Source organism: Brassica napus, unplaced genomic scaffold (genome assembly GCF_020379485.1).
Source record: "Brassica napus cultivar Da-Ae unplaced genomic scaffold, Da-Ae ScsIHWf_1350;HRSCAF=1924, whole genome shotgun sequence".
Taxonomy (NCBI): domain Eukaryota; kingdom Viridiplantae; phylum Streptophyta; class Magnoliopsida; order Brassicales; family Brassicaceae; genus Brassica; species Brassica napus.
In genome coordinates, this window is record NW_026014767.1 from 121208 (window position 1) to 145573 (window position 24366).

The 24366-nt window shown below is 45.8% G+C and overlaps 1 protein-coding gene across 1 annotated transcript; it reads right to left on the bottom strand.

Annotated features, from left to right (window-relative positions):
* Positions 1-4930: 4930 nt before the first annotated feature.
* LOC111199938 lies at positions 4931-15850 on the bottom strand. Its single transcript, XM_048771954.1, has 2 exons — positions 14517-15850; positions 4931-6275 (listed from the first exon to the last, which is right to left on the bottom strand). The coding sequence occupies exons 1-2, from the start codon at positions 15848-15850 to the stop codon at positions 4931-4933; spliced, it is 2679 nt and encodes an 892-aa protein (XP_048627911.1).
* Positions 15851-24366: the final 8516 nt, after the last annotated feature.

The window sequence follows — 24366 nt, forward strand, 5'->3', positions numbered from 1 at the left end:
AAGAAGAAAGTCTTGTGCAAGAGTAGACTTCTCCATTGTAGAAGGGCGGAATGGCAAGAGGAGTTTGAAAGGATGGCAGTGAAGCGAGATCGTGCGGTCGCTCGGAGGAAGGCCCACCAGAAACAAGCTGACGCAGCGGAGGAGGAGCTTTCCGTTGCTCGCTCTTCTATTGAGATAGCGTCGAAAGGGGGAGCTTATGGAGGAGTTGGGGGTGAAGACTGCAGAGTTTAAGAAAGAGTTGGACCGTCTTAGGGATTCTCGTGTTTACGAGGTCACGAAAGAGAGGGTGAGGGTCGAGACCGAAATGATCGTGAAATCCAACAAGCATTTTGCCAACTTGCGCGAATGGTGGACTCGCTACGGGCCTTTCGACACGGCGCGGTTACTTCAAAGTCAAGCGTTTGGGACTAAGAACTGTCTCGAGGCTCTAAGGGCTGGCGGTCGCAACATTCCGCAGGAGACCATCGATATGTTCGTCGCCCGCGAGAAGCAGTTCAAAGAAGAAGCTACGAAGCTCAATCCGGGCGAGATTCCTTCGGCTGACTTGGCTCTCTCTCCGCTTCGACTTGATTCCCAATTCGTCGAAATCCGAGCCTTCGTGGGTCTTGATCCACATGGATCCAACGCTGACTTGATCGATCCGCGGGCTGCCGTGGTACTCTGGAGTTTCGCTAATCCTTCTGCAGCCTCGACTGCTCCGTCTCGTTCCGAGGGAGAAGAATCATTGAGAACTGACGCACCGGCTCGCTCTTCTGACGTTGCTTGCCAAGGAGCAAAACCTGCTGAGGGCGAAGTTGAGAAGGAAGTTCTTGATATTTCCGATTCTTCTGCCTCGAACCCTGAAGGCAACCAGGGCGACAAGTCGGACAATGATGTGGGCGAGGAAGTTAGCAAGGATCCTGTTGGTGAGATGACTGATCCCGCAACTCGCCATTCGGAGAGCCAGCTTGAGGTTAATGAAGATGGAGCGACGACTCGGATCGAGGATGCTGGTGCGAGTCAGTTGGTGCGTGCTGATCTTTATGAGCAGTCTCTCGACGGTGGAAGTCTCGTGCAGGAGCAGGTCGAAAACCCAGGAGAATAACCCTGTTGTCTTATCTTTTTCCTTTAGTTGTTTTGATGTTTATGACTTGACCCATTGTGGCCTTTTGTTTGCTTAAGACTCTATCTTTTATTATGCATTCGTCGTACTTGTTTCCATTCTCGCATCAATTTTCGTTTCTTCGATATATCCTGAGGTTGCGAGAAGGCATAGACTCTGTGCTGACTTTTTAGGAAAACCCAGTAGTCGTCTTACTTGTCAATGCTTGTAGAGTGCTTGATTTGCTTCGTACCGAGACAAAGTTCATAGTTTACTTTTTACGTTGTCTCGTGCAAGCTGATAAACCGTTGTTTCTTAATCGAGTGTTCGTTTGACTGCTTTCAAGTTCCTGCGCTCGATGTCTTTATCTATATTGATTAGATAGAAATCGAATTTGGGTAACTCTAGGCCGTAGAACATTTTAATGGTGACGGTTCTTTAACCCGTTCTCAAAGTAATTCCTAAGTTTTTGGTTGGCCAAACCTTTCTTAGTGAATTATGACTTGGATAAGAGTCATCATTTCGAGAGTATCGGTTTGATACCGTGATACGACCGGATTCCCATGAGTATGTGTCTGATCAGGACGCACTCGACTGTGGGGTGCGAGTACCGGTACATGTGTTTTGAGATGCCTGAGCGAGCACACGTAGGTATCGCATGAATTGTACGATATCTCGGGGAAATGCGTTTCCTCGGGGAAGTGTTTGGTTTTGTTTTGTTATAGCTGGACCTGTTAAAGCTGCCTACGTACCTCCTTTGGAGAGGATCAAGCCATTCGTAGTTCTTTGTTTTCCGAGTGAAAGTAGCCGAGAGCATTCACTCGGTCCGAGTAAAAGTGGCTGAGAGCTCATTTACTCGGTTTTTTTTTTGTCGCGTCTTCCTTTAGTTATGGAAGAAACATAGATCCTTCGATTTCCAAGCTCTTGGTACCGCTTCGCCTGTCGAAGTCTCGAGACGATAGACACCGGGCTTTACGACCTCGATGATCTTGTAAGGTCCTTCCCAGTTTGCACCAAGTTTTCTAGCCTTCCACTCTTTGGTGTTTTCGAACACCTTTCGCAGGACCAGATTTCCTAATTCGAGGGGGCGCGACTTAACCTTCTTGTTGTAGTAGCTTTCAATCTGGTGCTGGTAGTTCTGAATACGAAGTAGTGCTTGGTCGCGTCTCTCCTCGATGTCGTCCAAAACGTCAAGGAGCATGGCTTGATTAAGCTCTACATTATGCGGCATTTTGGAACGACGTAGACTCGTCACGTTTACTTCAGCAGGAGCCATTGCTTCGACTCCATAAGCCATCGAGAAGGGAGTAGCTTTTGTCGCTCCGCGGGGTGTCGTTCGATGGGACCAAAGGACTCCGTCCAGTTCGTCGGCCCAGCATCCTTTTTTCAAGTCTAGTCGCTTCTTGAGTCCGTCGATGATCGTCTTGTTTGTTGACTCGGCTTGACCGTTGCTTTGCGGGTTCCTTGGTGTGGACATGTTGAGTCGAATCCTCCATCTGTCGCAGAACTCCTTGAAGTTGTGGGAGATGAATTGGGACCCATTATCCGTGATTCTCTTATAAGGGAGTCCGTGTCTACAGATGATGTTTTTCCAGACGAACTTCTGCACTTCCTTGTCAGTAATGCTAGCATATGCTTCTGCTTCCACCCATTTAGTGAAGTAATCCATTAAGACCAGGATGAACCTTTTCTGTCGAGAGCTCGGCATTGGCCCGATGATATCCATTCCCCATCGCATGAAGGGGTATGGCGCCGTTAAGGTGTGCAGTAACTCCATCGGACTATGGATGGTCGAGGCGTGTCGTTGGAACTTGTCACAGTCTGTCCTTGGCGTAAGATTCGCAGTCTGCGTTCATAGTTGGCCAGTAGAAGCCTAGCTTTTCACCTTCAATGCGAGAGCTCGTCCTCCTGAATGATTTCCTGCTGCCCCTTCATGTGTTTCGGCCATGACTAGTCTCGTCTCATCTCCAGAGATACACCTAAGGAGTACCTTCGTTGCGGTCCATCGATGGAGTGCCCCATCCAGAACAACATAATGTGCACTTCGTCGTTTGAGTCGTCGTGCTTCCCATTTTTCAGTGGGTAACACTCCGTTGGATAGGTACTCGGTGAATTCTGTTCGCCAGTCGTTGAGTTGCTTCTCCGTTGCGCGAGATTCCTCTTCATCGATGTCCATGTCGTCGGTAATAGATGCTACTACGGGGAGTTGTTCCGTCTCCGAGCTAATGCTTGGCTTCTCCATCCTGTGTATTGGTATTATCCTTTTCACTTGATCATGTATCTACTTCCGAGGGCTGCGAGGGCATCTGCACACACGTTCTCTCCGCGAGGAACCTTTGTTATCTCAAAGAACTTGAAATCTTGCGTAAGATCTTTAACGAGTGTTAAGTAGGCATCTATCCTCTCATTTCTGACATCATATTCTCCGAGAAACTGACTTACCACGAGTTGGGAGTCACAATATGCGCTGACTCGTTTAGCCTTTACTGCCTTTGCGAGACGAAGGCCTGCGATGAGGGACTTGTATTCGGCTTCATTGTTGGACGCGGCGAAACCAAAACTGAACAACTGTCGGATTAGTTCACCTGTTGGGGACTGGAGCTGTACGCCTGCCCCGGAACCTTTGTTCGTAGATGATCCGTCTACGTGCAGTATCCAATTCGGACTAGGGAGTGCGAGATCTTGTTCTAACTCTGGTGTCAGCTCGATTAAGAAATCATCGAGAACTTGCGACTTAGCTGATGTTCGATTCTTGTACTCGATGTCGTGTTCACTCAGCTCTACTGCCCATTTGGTCAACCTTCCTGATTGATTGGTGTTTTGCATTACCGTTCGTAGGGGCTGGTTGGAGAGTACCTCAATAGTATGCGACTGGAAATAGTGTCTGAGTTTCCTTGCCGAGGTGATAACAGCGAGAGCCATCTTTTCTAAGGTTGGATACCTTGTCTCTGGTTCAATCATTCGCTTACTTATGTAGAAAATGGGATTCTGTTCGCCTCGGTCTTCTCGTATAAGGACGCTGCTGACTGCCAAAGAGGTTACGGCAATATATAAAGATAGGGTATCCCCAACTTCGGGTTTTGACAGAACCGGAGTCGTCGTGAGGTAGTGCTTACGTTGATTGAACGCTTCTTCGCATCTTTCGTCCCATGCAAAACGTTTGTTTCCTCGCAGGAGTTCGTAGAACGGGAAGCACTTGTCTGTCGATCGTGAGATAAACCTGTTAAGTGTTGCGATCCTTCCGGTTAGACGCTGAACCTCGCGGGTGTTCTTCGGACTTGGGAGATCGAGGATTGCTGTTATTTGCTTCGGGTTTGCTTTGATGCCTCGCTGAGTAACAATGTACCCTAAGAATTCTCCTGACGTGATGCCAAAGGTGCACTTTGCTGGATTGAGCTTCATACCGTACGCGTTCAACGTCTTGAAGCAATCTCGCAAATGGTCCAGATGATCTTTGGCATGCAGTGATTTGACCAGCATGTCATCAATGTAAACCTCCATTGTGTTGCCAAGTTTATCGGCGAACATTTTATTGACCAAACGCTGGTAGGTTGCTCCTGCGTTCTTCAAGCCAAAAGGCATGACCTTGTAGCAGTACGTCCCCCTATCTGTTATGAATGCTGTCTTCTCGCGATCGTGCTCATGCATCATGATTTGGTTGTATCCCGAGAAGGCGTCCATGAAGGTCAGAAGTTTGTTACCGGCGGTCGACTCGACCAAGCGATCGATATGCGGGAGAGGGTAGCTGTCTTTTGGACATGCTTTGTTCAAATCCGTGAAGTCAACACAGATGCGCCACTTCCCATTTTTCTTCTTGACGACGACAAGATTAGCTAACCATTCCGGGTATCATACTTCGGTTATGAACCCGGCGTCGAGCAACCTATCAACTTCTTCATTTACGGCTTTAGACCGTTCGGGTCCGAGCTTACGCCTCTTCTGCAGGATGGGTTTGTACGTCGGGTCAACGTTCAGTTCGTGGGATGTTACTGCAGGATCTATCCCTTTCATATCAGAAGTTTCCCATGCGAATGTCGAAGCGTTTTCTTTAAGGAAAGAGATGATCTGCGACAGCATTTCATCAGAGAGATAGGCGCCTATGCGTGCGATCTTTGATATGTCGGCTTCATCGATGGGCTCCTCGCGAATTTCCTCCTTTTGAGGATAGATTTTATGAATTGGTTTGTTGACCGTGCTGACATTGGAGGTTGACTGTTGTAACTTGACCACAGCAATAAGCAGCTCTCTCGCAGCCCGTTGATCTCCGCGGATTGTCCGTATTGCGCCGTCTTTTCCAGGAAATTTAACGCACTGATGATATGTAGAGGGAATAGCCTTCATTGAGTGTAGCCAGGGGGTGCCAAGGATGGCGTTGTACGGTGCCTTTGCCCGGACAACAGAGAACTTAACTGTGCGGGTGACATCGCCTGGGTAGACTAGGAGACGTATTGTGCCGATCATCTGCTCTGAAGAACCGTTAAACCCTGTGAGAGTACGCGAAGAAGGCTTCATGTCGCGTAGGTCAATCCCCATTTTGTCGAGTGTGTCCCGAAAGATTAGGTCGACCGAGCTGCCAGTATCAATGAGAACCTTTGTAACCTGGCACTCATCAATTCCAATGTCGATGAACAGCGGATCATTGTGCGGCATACTAACTCCACGAGTGTCGACTGCCGAGAAAGAGATTTGGTAGTCAGTTTCTACTTGTGAAGGCCAGTTTTGCACAGTGACGGCTTGTCGTCTGTAATCTTTGACTGCTCTCACCGAGTTCCCGCAAGGAGGCAATCCACCCATTATGACGTTGAGGTGGGGGACGTTCGTAGCCTTCAGCAGTTCCTGTTGCGCTTGTCGCTTGGCTTCGAGGCATGGTCGCAAATCTTGTCGCTTGGGCTGACTGAGCTTAGTGCGTAAATCTTCCACTTTAGAGTTGAAATGGTCATGTAGATCTGCGGGCAAGGCTCTCAACCTTGTGGTCGTGCTGTCATGGGCAGTCTTCTTCGCTTTATACTCGTCAAGGGATATCCGAAGATCTGTTGTGCTCTCATCCCCCGTTGCGGCTTTTCGCTTCAAGAACGTACGCAGGTCCTTAGACTGCGTTTTATTATTCAACTCTTCGCGCAGATCTCGTTGTTGTGACGGTGCTTCATCATCGGAGGAATCAGCCTGTTGAGAGAGGATTACTTCTACTCGTCGTCTGTTTTTACACTACAAGAAAACAGCGGTATTCTGACGGACGTTCCGACGGAAAATGAATTCCTCGGAATATACCGAGGCATTTCCGAGGCAATTCCGAGGAAACACAAAATTTTGCTTCCTCGGTATTCCGTCGGAATATTCCGACGGAATTCCGAGGAAAATTCATCTCGTCGGAATATTCCGACGGAATACCGAGGAAACTAGTATTCCTCGGAAAAAACCGATGAATTCCGAGGAAATATTATAGACGTTAGAGAGCCGTTGGAGAGCCGTTGGAGAGCCGTTGGGGGATTTTAAAAATTCCGAGGAAATTCCGACGAACTAGCCGTTTGCATCGGAATTCCGTCGGAATTTCCTCGGACCGTCGGCAGGATTTCAACTATAAATACAAGCACCCCTCTTCCTCTTCATTCACTCCATATCTTCATCCTCCCTCTCACTTTCTTTACACACGAATTTGATTCATAAAAAACATGTCTTCTTCAAATTATTTTCGTTCTTGGATCGATCGACCTCATTTGGATCCGAACACGAGATTGCTTACGGAAGAATACCAACAAGGTATAACCGAATTCATGGGGTTAGTTCACCGACAACCGGAAGCAAAAACAGGTATGTTAAGATGTCCTTGCTCTAATTGTAAAAATAAAAAAGTTATTAAAGAATGGGATGTTTGGACTCATCTATATTTGAGTGGGTTTACACGAAGTTACAAAATTTGGTATCATCATGGAGAAACTGATTATGAACTTGGTAGTACTAGCGAACCTCAGCCAGCGGTTAGATTAGAAGATCCAATTAGAACGGATGTAGATTACGGTGTAGGTACTGAGCAGATGGTAAATGATCATTTTAGAGGGGAAGATTTACCCAATGCCGAAGCTAGGAGATTTTATGATATGTTGGATGCTGGAAAGCAACCATTGTACGAAGGTTGCAGAGATGGTCATTCAGCTTTATCATCTGCTACAAGATTGATGGGCATTAAGACGGATTATAATTTGGCTGAAGACTGTGTGGATGCGATTGCTGATTATGTAAAAGGTATTCTACCCGAAGATAATGTAGCTCCTGGCTCATACTACGAGGTTCAGAAACTCGTAGCTGGTCTTGGTTTATCGTATCAGGTAATAGATGTATGCAGAGACAACTGCATGATTTATTGGAGGGCGGATGAACAGCGGGTTTCATGCAAATTTTGTGGGAAGCCTCGTTATAAAGATACGAGTGGAAGAGTTCCAGTACCATATAAAAGGATGTGGTATTTGCCTTTGACGGAAAGGTTGCAGAGGCTGTATCTGTCTGAACGCACAGCGAAACCAATGAGATGGCATGCGGAGCACTCAACAGATGGTGAGATCAGACATCCTTCAGATGCAAAAGCGTGGAAGCATTTCCAATCAAAGTATCCCGACTTTGCGTATGAGAGAAGAAATGTCTACCTTGGATTATGTACTGATGGTTTCAGCCCGTTTGGCAAGAGTGGAAGACAGTATTCTCTATGGCCAGTCATTCTTACACCATACAACCTACCCCCAAACTTGTGCTTGCGACGAGAGTTTTTGTTTCTCTCGATTCTCGTTCCCGGACCAGAGCATCCTAAGAGATCACTTGATGTGTTTCTTCAGCCACTAATATATGAGTTGCAACAACTATGGACTCAAGGTGCTGAAACATACGATGTTTCGTATAAAGAAAACTTTCAAATGCGGGCAGTACTAATGTGGACAATAAGTGATTTTCCAGCATATGGTATGTTATCTGGATGGACAACGCATGGAAGGCTATCATGTCCATATTGTCAAGATAACACTGATGCTTTCCAACTAAAACACGGAAGGAAAACGTGTTGGTTTGACTGTCACAGGAGATTTCTACCACCAGATCATCCATATCGTAGAAGTAGGAATTTGTTTACGAAGAACAAGAGGGTGTTTGACAGTCCACCTCCGGAAATTCGTGGGAAAGATTTGAAGACACAACTTAGAGATTTTGGTGCAGAAAGGACGCCAGACGTCGGTGGACATGAGCATTTTCCGGTAGATGGTGTTGGAAACCTACATAACTGGCACAAAAAAAGTATTTTTTGGGATCTGCCATACTGGGAGGATCATCTACTAAGGCATAATTTAGATGTCATGCATATCGAGAAGAACTTTTTTGACAATCTCATGAACACGATCCTTAATGTTCAAGGTAAAACAAAGGATAATTTGAAGTCAAGACTGGATTTAGTCGATATATGTGCTCGTTCAGAACTTCATGTTGATGAGAGTGGTAGGGCTCCTTTTCCCATATACCGACTTGATGCAGCGGGAAAGGATGCGTTCTTTGATTGGATTTCAAACGATGTGGAATTTCCAGACGGTTACGCATCTAATTTGCGTAACTGTATCGACAGAAAGGAAGGAAAGTTTACTGGCTTGAAAAGCCATGATTGCCATGTAATGATGCAGCGTCTCCTTCCGTTTGCCTTCAAGGAACTATTACCACGAAATGTTCATGAAGCAATTGCAGGGATAAGTGGTTTCTTCCGCGATTTATGCACAAGATCAGTGACTCTTGAAGGTATTGAAAATTTGAAGACTAACATAGCTGTGATTCAGTGCAACCTTGAGAAGATATTTCCTCCCTCATTTTTTGATGTTATGGAGCATCTTGTTATTCACCTGGTAAGAGAATTGGAACTTGGTGGTCCTGTGCAGTATAGATGGATGTATCTGTATGAGCGGTATATGTTCCATTTGAAGAAGATGGTGAAAAATTTAAGTAGGGTGGAAGGGTCTATAGTCGCACAGATGATCAATGAAGAAACTTCAAACTTTGCCGAGTACTACTTTCCAGCAGAAGTTCAGACCAAAAACAGAAGACCTGCTCGGCATGATGATAGAGGCGAACGGGCAACATATCATTGGAAGGTTCCAGACATTTTCACAGACGTTGGACGACTTAGCGGAAAACCAAAGGACCGTCGACTTACTGATCAGGAGCGCAGTCATTTGCAAACATATTTACTCACCAACTGCGAAGATGTTCTTCAATATGAAAGGATTTTCATGGCAGAAAAGCGGTTAGAATATAGATACGCCACAGAGGACGAACTAGAAGAAATGAAGCAGAGAGAATTTGGTGGATGGATGTTTACTTATGTGAGTGATGGTTTGGCCAGAGGTGAAACATTTGACGATTGGATACGCGAGATGGTCGTTGGACCAAACTTTGTTGTGAAGTCATATCCGAGATTTTGTACTCGAGGATATGCATTCACAACTCAGAAGAGGAGACGTTCGAGTACGACTTACGATGCTGGTGTTTGTTCTGCATCAGGAGATGATGTATACTACGGACACATAAATGAGATTTTGGAAATCAAGTATTTGGGCATGGTTGGATTGCGCTGTACTGTTTTCTATTGTGACTGGCACGACAACACTCCAGATCGAGGTGTGAGAACAGATGCATTTGGTGTTACATCAGTAAATTCAAGACGGAAGCTGCAATATTATGATCCTTTCATTCTTGCTTCTCAGGCCGATCAGGTTTGTTATATCAAGTACCCCCGGGTAAGGAACAGAGATGATCCATGGGTTACTGTTACAAGACTCAACCCGAGAGGCCGAGTTCAGGGAAGTTCTGAGCTGGAAGACCCACTACAACCAAGCACATCCGGCAACTTAAGTGCAGCAGAAGATTTAGGTGGAGTTGGCCTTGTAGTCGATTTAACCGACTTCGGAGAAGAAGCCGCCGTTCACGTAGAGGATGAACCAGTGATTGGAGAGTTTCACCAAGATCCAGATTCAGATTCATCTGGTGATGACGACTCGGAAACAGACTAGCGTCGACCTTTTTTTTTTTTTTTTTAAGGAAAATTCCGAGGAAATTCCGAGGACAGATAGGTTTTCCTCGGAATTTCCTCGGAATAGATCTTCTCGATTGAAAACCCAAAGTTCCTCGGAATTTCCTCGGAATTTTCCGAGGGAATTCCGAGGAACTCTTTATGTTCGTCGGCATTTCCTCGGAAAATTCCGAGGAAATTCCGAGGAATTGGGGATTTGATTATAGATTTTTTTTCCTCGGAATCTCCTCGGTATATTCCGAGGAAATGCCGACGAACATAAGGATCTCCTCGGAATCTCCTCGGTATATTCCGAGGAAATTCCGAGGAACTTGGGGTTTTAAATCGAAAACAACGTTTTACGGATTGAATAACACGTATATAACCTTCATTAAGTGTCATAACCAGATTATGATGTTTGGAACTATGAACTTTGGTGTTTTATCCAATAACAAACACTTTTACGATTGCATGAACGAAAACCACACAACATAAGAGAAACACTTATACACTTTAATAAACGGTAAAGGGAATACTTACAATTATTTTTGAAATTGTGTTATTTCATGGTTTATGATCATCTATACAAAGAATCCTCAATGGTATGCATTATAATTGTATAAGAAATGAAATACGGCGAAAATAATCGATGTTTTAAAACCCCAAACCCTGGTTCCTCAGAAATTCCTCGGAGATTACCGAGGGTATTCCGAGGAATCCTGGTTCGTCGGAATATTTTCATTTAACCGGGTAAACCAAGCCGCCAAATATTTCGGGAAAATTGAATCAAAGAATTCCGAGGAAATTCCGACGGAAATATAAAATATTTCCGAGGAAATTCCGACGGATAGTTTCCGTCGGACGCCTCATAATATTAGGGCGAGCCCGATCTTCTTCCCCATTTCTCTCTTTCTCTCCGCGCCGCACAGCCTCTCCTCTCGCGATTTCCGGCGACTCCACCGTTCTCTCTCGCGTTTTTCCGGCGAATCTCCCCTAATCCTCCCCCATAATCATGTAAGAACCCTATCCCACTCTTTTAGGTTAGATTTGTATGGTTTTTAAGTAGATTTGATGATTTTGGAATGAGATTTATAGATTTTGTTAGGGTGAATGGTAGATTTGTGTAAAATCGAGTTTGATTATGTATTTCACTTGATTTGAATTTTTTTTTTAGTTTTTATTAATTTTGTGGTTATAAAAATCGAATTTGAAATTATATATATATATTGAAAACGTTTTTTGTATATAAAATCTATTTTTTGCATTTTAAATTCATTTATATATTTATTAAACATTTTTAAAATCTATAAAACTTTTTTTAAGATTAAAAATCATTTATATAATATTTAAAAACATTTTTTTGTGGTTATAAAACGTTTTATGTATTTTATATGTAAAATATAAATTTCTATATTTATTAAACATTTTTAATATTATGAAAACTATTTTTGTAATTATTTAACATTTTAAACATTTTTAAAACTATTTTTCGTAATTATTATGTTTTTGGGATTTATTTAAACTATTTTTAAAATTTTTAAACTATTTTTTATTTATTAAAACTTTTTTTATTATTTATTAAACTATTTATATTTTTGTGATTAAAAACTATGTTTTTTAACTATTTTTTTTAAACTGTTTTTTTTAATTAAAATTATTAGAACTAATTTTTAAATATGTTTTTTTTTTTTTTTAATGATGATCAGATCCGGCCTCGCCAGCGTCGTAGCCGGGGTGGTATGGGGAGCCAGTCTCGGGGTTCTTCCAGCCATGTTCAGGATTCCGTTTCGCCCCACAGCTCATACCATACATCTCCCTCTCCATTACTCGCTCCTGCTGCTCCCGCTCCCGCTGCTGCACCCGCTCCTGGTCCCGCTGCTGCACCCGGTCCTCCGGGAGTGATGAGGGTTGCGGAGTTGGTTCGACAGCCCGGTCGTGACCATCTTCCCTATCTCACTGAGTATCCACATGGACATGGTCAAACATGGTAATTTAAACTTTTATTTTTTAAACTATTTTTTATTTAAACTATTTTTTTATTAATAATTTATTTTTTTATTAGGTTCAACCGATCCGGGAACGGGATCAGCGCATGGATCAACCGTATGATGTACTCGGCCCTCGACAGCGGACATCCGACTTTCACTCACTTCCCTGTCGAGAAGCAGCATCTGTGGTTTCGTCAGTTTGCGGTAAGTATTCTAATTTTTAAATTATATTTTTTATATTATTAAAACTATTTTTTGTAATTATTAAACTATTTTCTATATTTATTAGACATTTTAAATATTATTAAAACTTATTTTTGTAATTATTAAACTAATTTATATATTTATTAGACATTTTAAATATTATTAAAACTTATTTTTGTAATTATTAAACTATTTTTTTAATTATTAAACTATTTTTTATTTATTAAAACGACGATTTTTGTAATTATTAAACTATTATATTTTTGTGCTTAAAAACTATTTTTAAACTATTTCAGCAAGAATTCAACTGGAATTCCGATGATACGCTCTCTATCTATCACCATTTTGTCCATAAAGTTATGGACAACTATGGGAAGCAGATGTACGAGTGGAAGAAGAAGTGGGAAGTAAACAAGGTAGTTTTTAATTTATTAACAATTTTTAATTTATTAAACTATTTTTAAAATTATTAAACTTTTTTTTTTAAATTAAAAGGTCCCAAAGTCGATGAACGACACGGTCTGGAAGGAGTTGTGTGCGCATTGGGATAAAGAAGAGACGAAAGAAACTTCTTCCACCAACTCCAACAACCGCAGGAGCGACCGTAAAGGAAAGGGCATCTACAAGCATAACTTGGGTGCTCAATCTATTGCCACTCTGGCGGATCGCATGGTAAGCTCAACCGCTTTTTCTTCAATTATTTAAGTTTCAGAATTTTATTTTTTTTGCATTTTCAAATTTCTAATGTTTGTCTAATTTATTTTTTTTCAAGGCGGAAGAAAATGAAGGCCACCCAGTTGATGATCTCGCCCTTATGAAAAGGGCGTATACCAACAAGAAGACCGGCCAGATTGATGATGGTCTTGTGAGGGACGTGGTCGACCTGGTCCAAACTCAGGTGTATGACGAAGTGTCTCAGCTTCAAACCGATGATGACGATTCGACGGCCTCGACCAACTTGTCTCGGGTTCGAATCAACGAAATCGTTGAATCGGTAAGTTTTTTTTTTTAAAAGTTCAATTTAATTATTTCTTGATTTTTATTTTATCATCAATTTAAATTATCTAAACTTGGTTATTTATATTTCAGTCGGTTCCAAAGAAAAAGGGACGTTTGGTCGGTTTGGGTCGTCGCTCCCGGTCGGCTGCTCCTTCTTCTGCACCACATGCGTATGTTGATCCAGAAGTTCTTACGGCTCAGCTGAAGGACAAGGATGATCGGATATCTGCGTTGGAGACCCAGATGGCAGCTCAACAGGCGGGCTATGAGACCCAGAAGAGGCTGAACGAGCAGATGATGGAGATGATGAAGAGGATGTACCCGAACGAGACGTTCCCGAACATTCAAGACCCGTAGTTTTTTTTTTTTCCAAAAACTCTGAATGTTTTATTTAAATTTGAATATTATCTACTATGTTTTATTTTATGTTTTATTCAATTTTAATTTTAAATTTAAAAATTTTAATTTTTAAAAATAAAATTAATTTTTAAAAAAAATAAATTTTTAAAAAAAATAAATTTTTTCAAAATTCCGAGGGAATGGAGTTCCTCGGAAAATTCCGAGGAACTTTCTCCCCTCGGAAAATTCCGACGAACTTTAAGTTCCTCGGAATTTTCCGAGGGAAAAGTTCCTCGGAATTTTCCGAGAAACTCCACTCCCTCGGAATTTTCCGAGGGAAGAAAGTTCCTCGGAAAAGTCCGAGGAACATTTGTTCCTCGGTATTTTCCGATAAACATTCCGAGGAATATTTCGTCGAAACTTCCGAGGATTGGACCATCGGAATTCCCTCGGTATTTTCCGAGGAACCTTCCGACGAACTTCGTGTCCTCGGAGTTTCCTCGGAATTTTGTTTCCTCGGAATTCCGTCGGAATTTTCCGACGGAATTCCGAGGAAGTATGAAATTCCGAGGAGATGTTTCCGAGGACTTGTTTCGTCGGTATGTCCTCGGAATAGCGTTATTCCGACGACATACCGACGATTTTTTCCCTCAGTATCCCGATGTTTTCTTGTAGTGTTAGGTGGTTCATCATCAGTTGATTCACCTTCGAGGTTGAGATTATTGACCGCGGGTCTCTCGGGACTGGTTCTTTCTCCTATCTGAAGGGCTTTTTCTTGAGATTTCTGAGTCTATTTTTCTTTGTTCTTGCTCCAGCTCTTATTGTTTTTCGGCTTCTGTGGAGACTCGATCTCATCTTACCGCTTTCGATGGACTTGAGGAAATGCCCGTATAAGACCTTGCAATCCCTCGTATCATGTGATTTGACCTCGTGATAAGAACACCAATTACTTGGTTCGCCTGTAGTCGAGCCTGTTGGTTCGGGGGAACTGGATTTCTTCTGATTGGTGTCGCGGTCCCAATGGTTCCACCCCTTTTCGCGCACTGTAGTGGCAGATCCCGACGATTCGCCGTCGTCTATAGCGTTCATATAGCCTTTCTTCTGGTTAGGCTTGCCTCCTGCTGAATGTTGGCGTGGTTCTTGACGAGCGTCGTTTGTCCGGGCAGGAGTCTGTTTCCCTGCCAATTCTCTGGCTACCTTGCCTCTGGTATCTTCCTCCATCCGAATGAAATTGTTGGAACGAGCTATGGCATCCGGTACTGACCTTCTCGGATGTCGATAAAGATCAGCGCGAAATGGCGACTTAATATGGAGAGTGTTCATCAATGACTCCACAGCTATGTGGTCTGGCACGTCGACTTTCGAGAAGATGGATTTGAACTTTTCCATAAAATCTCTTAAGCTCTGCCCGTTTGCGTGGTTGAGGTTCCAAAGATCTGTAGTGGTGGCTTCTTGGCGAGTGAACATGATATAGTTTTTGAGGAAAGCCGCTGAGAGGTCGTGAAAACTATCGACGGAGTCCTCCTGAAGGCCGGTAAACCAGTTAAGAGCAATACCTTCTAGGGTTTCGACGAAAAGTTGACAAAAGCCAGCGTCTTTTTCCTCGTCAGAAAGGTTTGCGCGTCGCATCGCGATGTTGAAGGATGTGACGTGAGCAGAAGGGTCGGATACACCGTCGAAGGTTGGGAGACGGAGCTTTTCCATCTTCCAGAGACGGACCTTCGTTATCTTTTTGGTGAACGGAGTTCGGAGAGATTCTGCTAGGACACGCTCGATCTGAGGTGCGGATGTGGTGACGTGATGAATATTGGAGCTTATATCCAGTACCGACTGTTTCAACGCGGCGAGCTCGTTTATCGTCTGCACGTCAAGAGTTGTGGGAGTTTGAGCGACGTCGTTAACGGTGACATCCTGGTTAGCCGTTTGTGTTGGTGCTGCTCCGGTCGCTCTTTCTGTGCTAACCAGATGTCTTCGGTATTCCGCCGTCGAGGCTTCCACGTTTACGGCAAGGTGGGCTAAGATCTTCGCAAGCGCCGCGATTTGGTCGGTCGTTGCTTTCTGGGCTGCGTCTTGTTGCGCAAGACATGCCATTATCGTCTCTATTGAAGCGGGTTGGAGTGGTGTCGGAGTCACAGGGAAGGACGCCGGCGTTACTTCGATTGCTTCACGGTCTTCCCCAGAGGAAGAGCCGTCGTTACTCGTCGCCATTATGTCGACGCTACTTTGCTAGAACCCCCACGGTGGGCGCCAACTGTTTCAACGGGAAACGGTACGGAATGAGAGAACGTTCGGTTTTAAGGTGGGTTTAAGCAAAGACGTCTTATTAATGGTCAAGAGAGTGTTTCGTAGGTTACAAGGAAAGGAAATGCGTAAAGAGAAAGGTGCCGGAGCCTCAAGGGCTTTTCCGGAGAGACTACAACAAGACGAAGCAACAAAGATAAAAACCCTAATCTAGCCGTCTCAGTGTGTATCAGTGATTTCGGATCCTCTCTTCGTTGCCTTTCCTCTCCCTTTTATAGCTGACCTCACGCTCTCCCGTGACCTAGTTTGCGTCGTCGTAATGGGCTTTTAACTCGCTGGGCCGAGAAGCCCACATCATTACGCCGAATCATTCCCTCGGGGTTCGACCGTTCGAGGCTTCGCTCCGAGTCATCCTTATGCTTCATATGGGCTAGGCCATCTGTCTTTTGGGCCTTTAGAGATGGTCGAATCTACCATCTACAACAATCACAAGGTTAGATTACAAAACAAGAATCAGTTCACATTGCATGGCCGGATCTTATCTAGTTAAGAACAATCATCAAAAATGTTAAGTCTGACCCCTTTAAAAAGAGATCCAAATACCAAATAAAATTCATGATAAATCATGACAATTCAGAAGAAAAATATTCCCATAATCAGATTCAAAAGAACCAGCTCAGATCATAGTGATCTCGGCCATGAACAGCCCACACAAGAACAAGGGACTTTCATCGGGATTTGATCAGGCCAAAGCCTTAAGATCGATGGATCCTTCCCTGTAATATCATAAAACAATCCATAGCACAATATATATGAAGAAACAGAGTAGAAGAAGTCAGAGTAAGGAGTGGCCAATCGATCCAAACCAGCCAGACTCACACGGCCATCATCCACGGCCTTGTCCGGTTACTCTTGGCCACACCTCTCACCTTAGGAGTTCGGTCTCCAGAGGCGACTTCCTTCTCTTTCTCCTTTGCCTTCTCCTTGTCTTTCTGCCTCAAATCCATCCTCTCGATCACACGCCCAAACACACCAGGAACACTCAAGAACTTGTCCGGTCGAATCACCTCAGCTAATGGTTAGTATACTCAACTACCACCTAGCTCCAAGGTTGATTCTGAAGATGAACCAAGTCATACAAATCTGAGGTTCCATTTCCCTAACCATTCTATCTAGATCTATGCAACATTGCTAGATCATACCTTCGTCACATCCACGGAGCTTGTTAGCTCATCGGCCCAGCTACTCTAGCTGAATGAACTCATAGACCAGCTGATCGAGCTGTCACACTCGAACTGAGCAAGGCCCGAGCTATGGCCAGCTGCCATATACTGCGTCCAGCTCCTTTACACACACAAAACAACTCCCTTAGGTAGTTAGTCATTCAGCCAATCATCCCCACTGACTTAAGTAACCCTTGAGAAGTCTTCAAACAGCTAAGGACATGCATTTGGCCCTTCCCGGCTCATGCTTCATTCAACATCCTTTAGCTTATCAGCTTATGATACAAAGTCCAGCTCATGGACTAACAATGCCAAACAGATCCTGAGTCAATCAACCAACCACCCCACATGACCCAGAACTGATGAGTCTTCACACGTACCTAACTGGCCATGGAACCGTGTCCCAACGAAGCCGATCAGTCCTCCTCTTACTACCGGTGCATCCTTGGATCAATCAGATCAGACACCTTGATCCATCAACTATGGATCAGGTCGTCCATCCTTACCCATGATCAGATCACACACGGCCTTCCTTGAATAATAACACCCAAGCTCAGTACTTATGGTCCACGCCATCAAGTACTAGCTATACTCTTATTCATGGCTTGCTGCTGGTTCCAAACATATTGGACCTTGCAATCCACATGGTTCCTCTAATACCAGGACCCCCATGTGTCTCTTCCATGAGTCGGATTAATGGTTCACACATGACCAAACCCAACACAACTCCATCAGATAAGCATCAATATGCTCTCAGGTACAAAAATGACCTCTTCCAAATATGCTCCAAAAACTAATTAAAATTCATGATAATTCATGATAATTCCCAACTAAGAGAATGCCATAATCAGAATTTGCAGAACCGGCCTCGATCCTATAGATCTCAGCCAAAATCAGCTAAACCGGCCAAAACTGGACATCATCAAATCAATTCCTAAAAATTGATTCAAATACAGGAAAACTCATGATAATTAATAACTAAGTGATTCCCATAATCAGATTTCAAAGAATCGACCCAGACCATATAGATCCTGATCATGAACAGCCCGGCCAAGGCCTTGGGCACCATTCCTCAACCGGCCAAGGCCTTGGTTCAGTGCCGTCAGGCCTGATCCAACAGACTACACCATAAACATTCCTAATATATATATAGTCCTCAAGGACGTGCCATACTTGGCCATGATCAATTCCACAGTCAACAGAATTGTAATTCAAAGGTAATCATAAAACCGGTTACCTTATACATGATCTGATTAGATCATGTGCCTTTCCTTATTATGTTCGGCTATGCTCCTCCAGTGCACGCCTCTATCAAACCTTATAACATACCTCCTGTATTGATAAGATCCATTCATGGGTCGCACCCCTGATCCCTTCCATGGAACTTCCATGAAACCAGTTTCTACACTGCATCCACCTTCAAGGCTATTCATGCCATTGTGAGGGAAGTCCGGCCTTCTCCCTTCTCTCCTGGGTATTTGCGTGTGTTCCCAAGATACAGAGGAAGCCTAGGACGTGTTCATCAGTGGTGAAAACTGTGCACTTGCATGAAACTGCCTTTCTACACACATCTGCCCTTAAGGCTGTCTTGGCCTTTGGGAATGAATTCCGGTCATCTACCTTCTCTCCTCACAATTTGCGTGTGTTCTCAGGCCCTGGAGGATGATTTGGGTGATAAAATCACGGATCAAAAGCCACCAGAAAGTCGTTCATAACTTTCCCCCTTGATCTCTCCCAAAACTGCCTCTTTATGGCCTTCACACCACCATGGGTCTTGGATTGGGAATCCGACCAACTCTCTGTCTTTTCTCTGTGTTTCTTTCTGTTTCAGGGTGTAGGAGGAAGCCGTGGCGTGCCTGCAAAGGCACGGACTTGCCTGCCTTTTATAGAAGAAGGGGCAGTTACCTTTCCAAAGGTTGCACCCTTTCGGTATCATTTCTGGCCATTGATTTAATCAATGGTCCAGATCACACCCTTTCGCCTCTGGCAGTTACCAGACGTCCTGGAACTGTCAAACAAATCCTGGACATGTCCAAAACAAGCCCACACGGATTGCCCAAGCTCCTGGCTCAATCCCAAGAGCCAACCAGCCCATCGGCACACACGGGTCGCCCACATGGCCCAGCCACTGTCCAGACCCGGCCCAACTGCCCATGACTTGAACACTCAGTCCAGCTGAGTTGAGCTGATGCCCAGCTCTCCCAGCTGAGTGAGCTAGACCATCCAGCTCAGGGAGCTGACCTACACTACAGTGAGCTACATCGAGCTGCACTACACTTCACCTAGCTGGTCGAGTATGCTTACTGCATCGCTCAGCTGTTATACACTATGTCCCACTTGCTTCCTTTATCTTCTTCAATCCTTCTAAGTCCCTTGGTCTATTTCCAGAGGTAGACTTAGTTCTCCCATGATCCATTATGATCACTCACTTCATCGAGCTTCCCCAGATCTCGTCCAGCTACCAGCTCGCTTGTCCAGCTCCTTTGAGCTTGCCTCAGCCTTATTTTGGTTAAGTTCCAGCTACCTGATTCCCTTAACCACGTTTTGGACCATGACACACTTGTCTTTAGGTCATGTGACCTTACTGGTGCGTCTCCTCGCACTAAGGTCTGTCCGGACGATCCTATCCAGGATCGGGGATGCTACAATTTTGGCACACGTGGGCTATCTGTTCAGTACAAACATGACGTCTGTGGGTGTCCGTCAGCACACACAGGACGTCAGTGTGTGTCCGTCAGCACAGACAGGACGTCCGTGTGTGTCCGTCAGCACACACAGGATGTTCGTGTGTGTCCGTCAGCACACACAGGACATCCGTGGCTGTCCGTGTGTGTCCGTCAGCACAGACAGGACGTCTGTGGCAGTCCATCAGCACACATATCAGCACGTTGGGCCTTGGACTAAGCATGCTGACCCTTCCTGTGGACTGTTCGGGTTATTTTGGCCCACTTGGGCTGTCTGTTCAGTACAAACATGACGTCCGTGGGTGTCGGCCAACAAACACAGGATGTCCGTGTGTGTCTGTGTTTGTCTGTGTGTGTCCGTCACCACACACAGGACGTCCGTGGCTGTCCGTCAGCACACACAGGATGTCCGTGGCTGTCCGTGTTTGTTTGTGTGTGTTCGTCAGCACACACATGTCGTCCGTGGCTGTCCATCAGTACACATATCAGCATGTTGGTCCTTGGACTCAGCACGCTTACCCTTCCCGTGGACTGCTCGGGTGATTTTGCCCCAGTTGGGCTGTCTTTTCAGTACACACAGGACGTCTGTGGGTGTCCGCCAGCACACACATTACGTCTGTGGCTGTCCGTGTGTGTCCGTATTTGTCAGTCTGTGTCCGTCAGCACACACAGAACGTCCGTGGCTGTCCATCAGTACACATATCAGCACGCTGGCCATTCCCGTGGTCTGTTCGGGTGATTTTGGCCTACATGGGCTGTCTGTTCAGTACACACAGGACGTCCGTGGCTGTCCGCCAGCACACACAGGACGTTCGTGGCTGTCCGTCAGCACACACAGGACGTCCGTGGCTGTCCGTGTGTGTCCGTGTGTGTCTGTCAGCACCCACAGGACATCAGTGGATGTCCATCAGTACACATATCAGCACGATGGTCCTTGGACTCAGCAAGCTGGACCTTCCTGTGGACGGTTTGGGTGATTTTGGCCCACGTGGGCTGTCTGTTCATTACACACAGGACATCTGAGGTTTCCGTGAGCACACATAGGAAGTCCGTGTGTGTCCGTCAGCACACACAGGACGTCCGTGTGTGTCCGTCAGCACACACAGGACGTCCGTGGCTGTCCGTGTGTGTCCGTCAGCACACACAGGACGTATGTGGCTGTCCATCAGTACACATATCAGCACGCTGGTCCTTGGACTCAGCACGCTGGCCCTTCCCGTGGATGGTTTGGGTGATTTTTGCCCACGTGGGCTGTCTGTTCATTACACACAGGACATATGTGGGTGTCCGTCAGCACACATAGGACGTCCGTGTGTGTCCGTCAGCACACACAGGACATCCGTGTGTGTCCGTCAGCACACACAGGACGTCCGTGTGTGTCCGTGAGCACACATAGGACGTCCGTGGCTGTCCGTGTGTGTCCGTCAGTACACACATGACATATGTGGGTGTCCGTCAGCACATACAGGACGTCCGTGTGTGTCCGTCAGCACACACAGGACGTCCGTGTGTGTCCGTCAGCACACAGAAGACGTCCGTGGCTGTCCGTGTGTGTCCATCAGCACACACAGGACGTTTGTGGCAGTCCATCAGTACACATATCAGCACTTGGGCCTTGGACTCAGCATGCTGACCCTTCCTGTGGACTGTTCGGGTTATTTTGGCCCACTTGGGCTGTCTGTTCAGTACACACATGACGTCCGTGGGTGTCCGCCAACACACACAGGATGTCTGTGGCTGTCCGTCAGCACACACAGGACGTCTGTTACTGTCCGTGTGTGTCCGTCAGCACACACAAGACGTCAGTGGCTGTCCAACAGTACACATATCAGCATGCTGGTCCCTTAACTCAGCACGCTGGCCCTTCCCGTGGACTGTTCGGGTGATTTTGGCCCACGGGGGCTGTTTGTTCAGTACACACAGGACGTCCGTGTGTGTCCGTCAGCACACACAGAACGTCCGTGGCTGTCCGTGTGTGTCCGTCAGCATACACAGGAAGTCCGTGGCAGTCCATCAGTACTAGCACGTTGGGCCTTGCACTCAGCACGCTGACCCTTCCTGTGGACTGTTCGGGTGATTTTGGCCCACTTGGGCTGTCTGTTCAGTACACACATGACGCCCGTGGGTGTCCGCCAGCACACACAGTGTCACGCCCGCAATCCTGAATAGGATTGTTGGGACGGCCATGGTTCGAGGAAACGTACAAGCCAGTCTTAGGACATCAAGGCAAGCGTTCCATGGTCGAGAAAGAAGGTTAAGGACATAAGGAAACTTAGACTTAACCTTATACAAGCTAAGAGACAGCTAGGACGAGTAAGACGGTAACTGGACGAAGTGGATGAGTAGCTCGGCCAGCTCAATGAAGCTAGGTTCAGTTCACTCCAGCTCAGTCCCTACTAAGTCAGCTCCACTAGCTGGACTACTAGCTCACTCAGCTGGGGCAGCTGAGAGTCAGCTCATCTCAGCTAGACGGACTTTCCGGGCTTTAGGCCGATGGTCCGGGTCCGGGTCAGTGGCGGGCTGTGAGGTCCGGCCATGAGGCCATGGGCTGTTGGGTCTTAGGACAAAGCCGTGGGCTAAGTCCAGGAGGCTTGGGGCGTGGGTTGGGCTTGTGGCCGACCCCAAACCCAATCAGAAAGGGCGAAGGGATGCAAGTGGCCGAAAGGGGACAACCCTTGGCCGATGATGCCCATTCGCTTGCAAGTCATGCCTGTTCGTGGGGCAAGACTTACCCCCTCGTTTTCTATAAATATGGGGGCTCTCTGGTCGATTTCATTATCCAATTCCAGAGTAAAATACTCAGAGAAAACCATAGAGAGAAAGAAAGAGAGAAAGAGAGAGTTCCGGCCAAGAGAAAGGCCGAGTGTGGTGGTGTTGTGTTCCGGCGACTCTGATCGTTTGGGAACTAACTCCGGTCAAGAATGGGAGATCAAGACAAGGAGAAGAGCATGGAGAACCTAGACGTGGTTCACAAGGTATGTGATGGGCCGTGGCTCCATCAGACCGAACGGACGGTCCATGCGACCGCACCGCGGTTCTGCTCGGTTCCTAAGTCCCATCCGGCTCTCCTTATCTGTTTCAATTTGTTTCTCTTCTCTTCTCTCTGGGTAAACACGAAAGGTTGTGTTGGTTGAGTCCAAGGGACACGTCCCTAGGCTTTGGCCAAACATAATCAAACCGCTAGCCTAGACACGGGTCGGTTAGTGGGATGATCCGATCGCACCAAGACTGGGCGGTTAGGAAGAACGGTTGGGAATGACCCAAAGGGCACGAGTTGTCAAGAGTCACGAGTGTCCAAGAGGCACGAATGGCCAAAGGGTACATGTTCCAAACGGTGTCTTTTGGGACAGGTTAGGACCGATCCTTATGGATCAGCCTATGGCTTGTCTAGTCAGGACAAGGTCACGGTTTGTCTAAGCAAAGGTTGAGTCGCAAGGTCTGACCGGTTGCTAAGCCTTCCGGATTAGGCTTGAGGCTTACTCGGCCGATTGGATCCAGGCCTAAGGCCGGATCAGGCAAGGGAGTTCGTTGGGCCATCGAGCCGGACTCCATTGGCCGGTCGCACCTAGATTCTATCCGGTTAGACGGATTGGTCTTTGGGGACGATCCAGATCTGTTCGTGTGTTCTGTTTATCTATTCTGGACTATCTATCTGATTCTAAGTCAAGGGGTGGTTGGTTGAATGACTTAGGATACGGTAGGTAGGTTCATACGTTTTATGATTATGTTGACTGAGGTTTATCTATGTTCTAGGAACCAAGCCAAGCATTGTAGAATCAATCCGTTATATTCTCGGTTATGATTAATGCTTATATGGTTGTGGTTTCAGGAACTAAGGATGGTTCTGGTCAAGCCAAGGAGCCGTGAAGGCTCGGTCAGTGAGAGGCTGTGTAACGTGTGGTTAGATGATACTAGGGATGAACTAGTGATTGTCTATGAGACTGTTAAGATGTGTATTGAATCTCATGTTTCTAAGTAATACAAAGTTTATACATTGTTATTCCGCTGTGCAATCTGTTCCTTTGTTTATGAACCTCATATTCGAATATGACTTAGCAAATGAAAGACTTAAAATGGATCAAACAAGCAAAGAAATTAATAAGTAAGCATTCGTATCCAGTTGGGTCAAGAGACCAGGAACGGGTCTTACAAGTTGGTATCAGAGCATGCTTGATTCTAGGATAGTTGGGTTATGTAGTCCACACACACACACGCAGCCAGCTGATTAGGTCTCACGGTGAGGTTTGATTGCTTAGTCTTGGGATTGTTTTGTTCTGTTTATGTTAGTGTGTTTTGTACTAACATTGTCTGAATCCTTAGGCTGGAAAAAGCAAATCGGGAAAGTCCCGAAGAAGTAAGAGAATGGCCGGTTAGTCTAGCCAAGTGGCTGTGGACGGAACTAATCTGTCCGGTTTGCAAACCGATCCGGCCGCAGCTAACGCTGAAAACGTGTTGCCAACTAATCAGGCTAACCTTACGGGGACGCAACAGGATGGTCATGAACATCAGGAGAGTGATGAGGAAGTGGAATCCTCAAACGCTAACCGTGATGGTGGCCAGCGTGAGAAAGTGGCCG

Coding starts and splice junctions, on each gene's coding strand:
- LOC111199938 (XM_048771954.1), bottom strand. CDS start 15,850: ATGGCGACGAGTAACGACGGCTCTTCCTCTGGGGAAGACCGTGAAGCA. Junction 6,276..14,516: donor TTATACGGGCATTTCCTCAA/GTCCATCGAAAG, acceptor GTGTAAAAACAG/ACGACGAGTAGAAGTAATCC.